This window comes from Elaeis guineensis, chromosome 8, assembly GCF_000442705.2.
Source record: "Elaeis guineensis isolate ETL-2024a chromosome 8, EG11, whole genome shotgun sequence".
NCBI lineage: Eukaryota > Viridiplantae > Streptophyta > Magnoliopsida > Arecales > Arecaceae > Elaeis > Elaeis guineensis.
The window spans coordinates 61,728,140-61,736,651 of record NC_026000.2 but is presented as its reverse complement, the minus strand read 5'-3'; the positions used below and the strand labels follow the sequence as shown (position 1 = coordinate 61,736,651).

At 33.4% G+C, this 8,512-nt stretch overlaps 1 protein-coding gene across 1 annotated transcript; it reads right to left on the bottom strand.

Moving 5' to 3' along the window:
• Window positions 1–1,104: 1,104 nt before the first annotated feature.
• LOC105036312 (xyloglucan endotransglucosylase protein 2) lies at window positions 1,105–4,389 on the bottom strand. The gene is made up of 4 exons (XM_010912081.4): window positions 4,122–4,389; window positions 3,917–4,017; window positions 3,582–3,775; window positions 1,105–1,641 (listed from the first exon to the last, which is right to left on the bottom strand). The coding sequence occupies exons 1-4, from the start codon at window positions 4,318–4,320 to the stop codon at window positions 1,242–1,244; spliced, it is 894 nt and encodes a 297-aa protein (XP_010910383.1). The 5' UTR covers window positions 4,321–4,389; the 3' UTR covers window positions 1,105–1,241.
• Between the last annotated feature and the right edge of the window lie 4,123 nt (window positions 4,390–8,512).

Here is an 8,512-nt window from a genome sequence, read left to right as displayed (position 1 = left end):
AATATTAAAATAATATTATAATATAATAAATATTATAATATTTATATTTAAATATTATATTTATATAAATATTAAAATTATATTAATATGATATTATATCGCTATTCAGTATTTCATCCTAATCATCCATTGATATTTTATAAAATCTTAACCGTAGATCTTAAAAAAATATTTTGAAAAAAAAAATACTACCACCTCTCATCCTACGAGAAGTATCAAAATTCATCTCCCTCTAAATTTTTATTTTTATAAAATATAAAAAAATATTTTTTTATAAAATTTTTTTTTTCGCTTCCTCCTCTTAAAACTCCAACTAAATAAAAAACATTCTCTTCTTCTTTTTTTTCTTGCGATCGAACACTATCTCTTCCTCCTTTCATTTTCTGCCGACCATTTTCTGTCAACCAAAGGAATCTTTAGAAAAGGTCGAGGGCACAACCCGCCCAATGACGCTTCTTCTTGCGATCGAACACTATCTCTTCCTCCTTCCATTTTCTGTCAACCAAAAGAATCTTTAGAAAAGGTCAAGGGCACAACCCGCCCAATGACGCTCATTTTCGTTCTACAATCAATGGGAAAAAGAAATAAAAAAAATATCCAACTGGGTGACAAGACTTGGGTTGCATCTTTCGTGTAAAACATGTGATCTTTTTCTATGACATCAATCATTGAAATGCAGCTTGTAATTTCATCATTCTACGCAGATCTCTCGGTGGATATTACCTAATCCCATGGTTGACGTGGCGCACAAAGGGGATTCATTCTTTTGTGCAGAAGCTACAACCTGGACCCTAGATGGCAACCCTAAGTTGTGCGTCAGTGTCTAGTCACCTAATTCTAACATATGAACTCTTTAAACTTTAGCTGCTTCACTAAAGCTTAATCCAAAGAAAGATGATGAAAAGGGCAAAAAAAAATTAAAGAAAATAAATTTAGTGGTTAGGCTATTTAAAAGTAACTATTGGGGGTGGTATTCCTTAACCTAAACCTACATTGATTTAGTAGCAGTTGGTCACAGATGGTTTAGGAACACCCAGGGTTGGGAATCAAACCACATAAAAGACCCCCATTATAAACTCAATCTCCATACAGCAGATGCCCATCAAAGAATAATAATTCCGCAGAGGTACCTTACCAGGCACATAAAGAGACCATGTCCACAAAGTAACTAATAATAATATCTGAACCACTTCAAATTTACGCATGCTAAGCTCCAAAAGGTGGCCTGATCATCTCTCAATTCACACATCTCTATCCCTCCTACACTCAGGTAGCATGGTGGGGTACCTCGACCGATCGGTGCAGTAGTTGTAGATGGTGTACTTCTGGCGCACCCACCGCAGTCTTCGGTATTGGTAGCCATCCAGATCCTGGAACTCCTTCTGATCCCACCATCGCCTCCCTTGGGTGGCACAAAACTTGGCCTCAGCCGATGCCTCACAGCCATCAATGTGAAAGCCCCGGTAGGCAGCCACGAAGGGAGCCTTGGACCAGTCAGTCTTCTCAAGCCCACCCCTTGTGGCCCAGTCATCAGCATTCCACAGGCTGGAGTAGATCTTCATGGGCTGGTTGAAGGGGTACCTCACACCCAAGTCCTTGCTGTTCTTGAACACTCTGATTGGTATATCATCTACAAAGAATCTAGTTTGGGTGGCACCAAAAGTAACCAATCATAACAGTAATTTTTGATCTTTTGTCACAAAAAGAAACATAAGTGGTAGATAGCAATATAGACCATGTGTGATGGGATTCGGGTTGTATCTTTTATGTGAAAGAATAACCGATCTCTTTTTGCAATGTCAATTATTTGCAATGTCAATTATTGGATCGCAATTTGCACAGTTTTGAAAGCCCTCCAATCTCTCCTTCCATCCATCAGCATCAATCATGAAGCAGATGTCATATTTTGAAAGGTGTGCAAAATATGATCCAACGGTTCACACTAAAAAAGAAGACCAATCAGACCAATCATTCCTTCACGTGAAAGATACAACCCACGCCCAATGTAATGTCTTGTACCGGAAAGTAGATCATATGCAATGTCAGTGAGCCAGCTAAATTGGATTATAAATTCTTCCACGAATTTCGATTGCACCGCACTGGTCTATCATGGAAAATGTTTTAATATCTTCAAAAATCTCTTGAGGTTAGCAATTACATACAAGTCAAGAAGAATCAGAGGTGGATAAATTTACATAAACCTTCGATCTTTGTTGCGTGATTTCTTATTAATTATCATCATCATATAAGAACTATGTTGGGTTTACTTGAAACTTTTCGATCACTTATTTGATTTTCTTCAATAATTCATTACTAGAATCCTGTACCAACATAACCTCATATTTTGTTTCAAATAAACCTGAAATATGACTGCATAACTCAATAGTTAGTCACTCCAAAAATTCAAAAAGGAAAATGAAAAACAACATGGAATCTGATATTTTGAATGTAATTTCATATGGCATTTTTATATGCGCATTTCAATAACCTCTATTATTAGTCCAACACATGACATCCACTGTCTTTTTTTGAGTAAAATGACATCCACTGTCAGGCACAGAATAAGGCCACCGAAAATATCATGCATGAATTCCATATTCGGGACCCTGATAGAATTGCTTCAGAAGAAGGAAAAAAAAAACTGCATCGATGCATGAGGTCCAACTACATTAATAAATTTGTATTGCCAGATGACAGATATAAATCGCAGGACATGCCTCAAAAAATAAAAATGGGGGAACATAAGTTTAGGTAGCACCGCATCAAGACAATGAAAATTCTTTTATAAAAAGGAGGGCTTATTTGACTAATGTTATTGACTACAAGTCTCCAACCCATGAAAAAGGCTCATCAATTCAAGACAGCTTAAAGTCATCCATAATCTACGGAGGTGTCACTTTTTTTTCTTTTTCGACCCAACATTCTTTTACCTTTATTTACATGGAAGGTGGCCGATGAAGAAAATTACCAGAAGGATTGAACCTAGGCACCCAAAAAAAAAAAAAAAAAAAAAAGCTCCAGGCCCAATGGTCAAGAGCAATGAGTTATGAGGAGTAAGGGTGACTAATGACATCCAATCAAGACTCTTAAAAGCATCTCAAGAGGCCCTACCATCTGGGCTGTCTGCAATTGATGTCTGGATTCTGTGTGCATGTGATATTACTGTTTGCTCAGAGGACACCTCACCTGGCTATCTACTTTAGGACTCTTAGTTCGAGACACAAACCCACTCGCCCCTTGTTTTTATTTTTTTTTATTTCTTGTAGTTGTCTCTGTACATCACGTCGATACCCGAGAGGCCCTACTACCAAAGTAGATGGCATGATCATCGGGCAATTAGTGAGCTGATACAGATATTTCTGAAAAAGAAAGAGCTCTTTTGAACAATTTCAACATGAGCAAGGGCTAACCAATAAAGAATACGGGCTAGTGTTTTTATCAAGACTTAGTCTACTCCATCCTTGAGGGATTTTGTTATGTAACCAATTTAAAGAAGACCTTAGGATGGGCATCTTCATGGGCTTAATCATAGCTACCCTAGAGTAACAAGCAAACCAAAAGGAAAGGAAGATAAAACTTACACAATCTGGTACAAGTTCCAGAGTACAGAGTAGGAGTGGTAATCCTTCGTTGGGTCAAACCAGAGGTAGATCCTCTGCTCCCTGTCTCCCTTGCCACCGGTGAACACATTTGTCTGGAGGATGTAGGGCTGACCCGTCCTGTTGCCCAAGAACTCAAAGTCTATTTCATCATGCTCTGAGTTCTGAGATGAAAGCTGAACAAAAACCATCACAAAATCATAGGGAAAAAAAAAAAAGAAAAAATAATTATGGGTAAGTGGTTCATATAGAAAACGGTTTACACAATGGCCAATGGCCATAGCATTTCAGTAATCTCCCAAAAAGAGGCCACTTACATAAAAGGCAGTGACAGTTCCAGCAGAATCCCCTGGAACCATCTTTATTTGCATACTGAAGTGACCGAACAAGTAAGAGCCCTTGGACTGAAACCCAGTGCCTAAAAAAAAAAAAAAAAAGGGTAGTAGGTTCATATGGATACCGGGCATCTAAACGCTTTTAGAATATGGGGAATCTACTTTTATTCTTCTTGAAGTGATTTACCTGTGTATTTGTCCAGGTAGAGCTGGATCTCGTTGCCTCCATTGTAGTACTTGATGTGGTCACCAGCCCATGTTGGCACATAATTTTTCTGGAATGGAACATTGATGGGTCTCCTTGGTGGGGCAGCCAGGGTGGTCATGGAGACCAAGCCTAAGAAACACAGCCATAAAGCTAGAAAAGAAGAAGAAGAAGAACCCATTTGTCCAAGAGGAAGAAGTAGAAGAGAGGGAAAGAAGCGTTGAAGCAAAGAGGAAGAAGGTGCAGGGGATTTTATATGGGCAAAGGCAACTTTATTTTATTAATTTTTGGTATCATATAAAATAAGTCTCGTTGGGACAGCCTTGTGGCTGTTTGTGTTTCGTTCTTCTGGAAAGAATACAAATAATATCATTGTACAGCTATATGTGGGTGTAGGCATGCTTGCTTGAGCCCGGATGTCTAAAATTTTTTATAGAGATTCGGTGGTTGACATCTCACTGCTGCGTGTCAGAGAGGGAGAGGAACAGCTGTTGATGGACTCGAGCTTCCAGCCCCCCATTCTCATCCCTCAATGGTCGTTGTCACCGGATCAGGACTCGTGTTGAGATAAGCGCCCTACTTGGGGAGATATATGAGGTTCAAACAGTATTATACCGGCACCGCGGAGTACGTCATGGGTAGCTGCTGTCAGAGAATCCGCGCCATCCTACAGACGCACTCTGTATTATAGTGCTTGCGCTCATAAACTTCTTATTCAATGGCCATCATCTATTAATGACGATCGTATATTTATTTACATCATGATCTGGAGTGTCACATGGACATCACGGAGTGCCACATGCACATCACAGAGGATCCATGGCCCATGATATTATCTCCCTCCAAAGGTGTCCAAGTACCAACTTTCATTTCACTTCAAATAAAAAAATAATTAATATTTTGTTTTCTTAAAATATTTATTTTAAATTAAATAAAAAATATATTTTTTATTTTTTAATATTTATTTAAAAATATAAATAAATATTTTTAATATTTTATATTAAAATGAAATAAATGAGTTAAAAATCTTTTTCCACTCTAGCTTTATATACTCCCTGTCAAATGTAACTTCTGACTTAAGATAGCAAGGATCATCTCCAACAAAAGAAGCATGAAAAGTGATACCATATGGCATGGCCATACTAAATATTTCATAGAATAGCATAAGATATTATCTATATAATTTTTTGGAAAATAAACTAAAACTAAAATAAACAACCCATATTTTCCCTAATGGTGCAGATGGTTTGTTGTAATGTATTATATATTGTGATATAAACATTAAGGAATTCTTGCAAGATGTAATGAATATCAAATGTAAAGTACAATATCTCTATAAATACAACCTAATTACCTATAATGAAATATATCAGAATTTAATTTTAAAATATGAAAATAATATTAATATATTGTAGAGTAATGAACTATAATAGTGTATTCCATTTTATATATCATATGTCCATATCTATTTTTAATTCTACATTTTCAAATGTACTATATAAATATCAATATAATATGTAATTAATGTTACAACTATTATATAATATATTATAGAAAATATCATAGCATATTAGACTTAACCTAACATATGATATTGTATATGTTTAGTGTGTAAATTGCAATTGCATATATTATAATAAGAATTTGTTTCTTGTTAAGCAGATCTAGTATTATATGTGAGATATTTCTAACATATTGTTGATCTTTTTATAATTTGTATATATTGATATTTGAATAAATATTGAACTACAAACAATGTGGTATATATAACATTGTAAAATATAATACATAATGGTGATATGTTAATAATAATTATACTTATATAATAAATTTTTTTAAAAAAGATTAATTGAAATATATTATTTGAATTTCTTGATCTTATATAAGTATCTAAGATCTTTCTAGTGATTAACCTATATGGAACTAAATATACATCTATATGAGTCCTCACATACTTCTCCCGTTTAAGCCATAGCATCCTCATTGGGTTAAAAATTGAAATCTATACATTCAAATTCATAAACATAATGATCAACTCATTATCAGTCCTATCGAAATTGTATCGTAGTATCCCTAGTCTATATAAACTATAAGCTAGATCGACTCTGATATCTTTTTATAACAATCCAGAATCTCACCTAAGAAAGTTAGTCGAAAAATATTATTTGAGTTTCTTGGTCCAATATAAGCATCCAAGATCTTCCAATGAACAACTGATATAAGACTAAATAAATATATATACAGATCCTCACAAAAATAAACTACAGGTATAGATATTATAGTAATATTTTACTATTATTAGATATATAATTATATTAATATATTTTTAATTTGTTATAATATAACATATAATATTATTAATCCAAGATGATCAACTAACCGTCATAGAATAATCTAACCCATCATGGATCAGTCTGGCCACTTTGGTAGGTCTGCATAAGATACACAAATTAACAACTCCCACCCTAGGCAAGACATAATTGAATATTTTGAAAACTATAACTTCTAATTTGAGAAGAATTTGATAGTGTGATTGAAGATGAAGGATATAAGAGTCAAAATCTAGCTTCTACTTAAATTTAATATTTGATTATTTTTATAATTAGTGTCCTCTTTTAATTAGAAGATGAATCCAACTTGATATTAACTAAACTTTACTAGAATAGAAAGAGAAATAGAATAGTAGAAAGTGAACCTCTATAGAATAGTAGAAAATGTGCAACTTCTCTTCATTTAGCTAGAAAAAAATTCGTCAAATAAGGACCTTACTGGTATAAATAGAGGGCATCATATACCATAATTTTGGAGCATGGAAGTAGAAAGAGTGAAAGTAAAGAGTATAAACTTTACTTTCCACCATTGCAATCCCAACAATAGAGTGAAAGCAAAGAGCATAAACTATCATGCCCTAAATTCGGGATATAATACGGCCATACTATTGAGGGATGGAGCCTACGATAATACGAAGCCAATCAATCATAATCAACTAAAATCCATCAAAAATAAGTTATAATAAAAGATTCAATTTTATTATTCATCAAATAATTAAATCGATATTGGTTCAGAGTATTTAAATTCAAAAGCAAGTACCAACCCCAAATCTCAACATTCGTAAATAAGTAACTACAAATCTATGATCATAAAATAAACTAAATTTTTACTATCAAATTTTCAAGCTTGCTATGTAGATTCTCAAGTTTAAATCCTTCATCGATCTTAACATTTTTTTTTCTGTAAAAGAAAAAAATAAAAAGAATATGAGCTACACTAGCCTAGTAAGTAAAACTTGCATTTCCTTATCGGATCAAGCATAAATTTTTTTATGATAATATAATTTTTAAAAAATAACAGATAATATAAAATAAAGTATTTTATAGAACATATAATAAAACAAGTCATAAACCAATCATGCATGCATAAATCATGAATATTTCATAAACATGAATCATAAAGCATTCTTGTCATGTATTCGTGTCATGTTTCAAAATATTACTCACAGATATTTATGCTAAGATCACTATTATACTCATGATAGGACCATATTTTTTAATCGACAGAGTTTTTATTTCGTGTGCCAACTTTATATCCGTTGGTGGAGCCATATTTCGTATAGATGCTAGCTCCGGATGTCGACCTTCTCGAAGAAATTCATTCATAACTATCTGAGAGCCTTTGAAATCTTTATATCTTTTTCTTAAAACATACATATATATAGGTGAAAAAACTATAAAATTCATATTTCATAACCATGCTATTTTCATAAAATATATTCATAAAATCAATGCTCATAATAAAACATACTTTTTCATATTATATATGTTGATCCTTATTTTATGAAAAAAATATAATTTCATCGATAAAAAGTCATATGCATGAAAACTATGAAGATTTAAATAAATAAGGAGTGTAAGATTCACTTACCTCGTTCATCTTAGATCTTCAGACATCGTTAGAAGAATCAACTAATCCTATTTAAAATATTAAATCATCATCAATTTTTATTCGATGAATATAATAAGATTAAATCATAAGAAAAAAGCTGTTGACCAGACATGTCGGACCATCCAGACATCATGGCAATTCAGGATCTTCGAGCTGAGGGTCAGATTTAAGTGACTCTAATCAAAAAATTATAGAGCATAATTTGATCAAGATCAAGATCAATCAATAAGGTTTATCTATAATGAGTTTCGAAGATACTGACAGGTCCGACATTGGTTTGACATATGGCATAAATATCAAAGTAGTTTTAGGTCATCTTGTTGGAGTCGATATAGGTTCTTAAAAGATGAAAACATGATTCGATACAAGATTCATAGACCTTCTTAAAAAGAGAAAGTTAGTCATAAGAGAGAAAATAGAGAGAGAAAGTG

Bases quoted from the DNA above. Each gene is read 5' to 3' on its own strand.
- LOC105036312 (XM_010912081.4), bottom strand. From the start codon at position 4,320: ATGGGTTCTTCTTCTTCTTCTTTTCTAGCTTTATGGCTGTGTTTCTTA. The intron at 4,018-4,121 runs GTAAATCACTTC...TTTTTTTTTTAG, and splicing joins CTACCTGGACAAATACACAG to GCACTGGGTTTCAGTCCAAG. The intron at 3,776-3,916 runs GTAAGTGGCCTC...GTTTTTGTTCAG, and splicing joins GAACTGTCACTGCCTTTTAT to CTTTCATCTCAGAACTCAGA.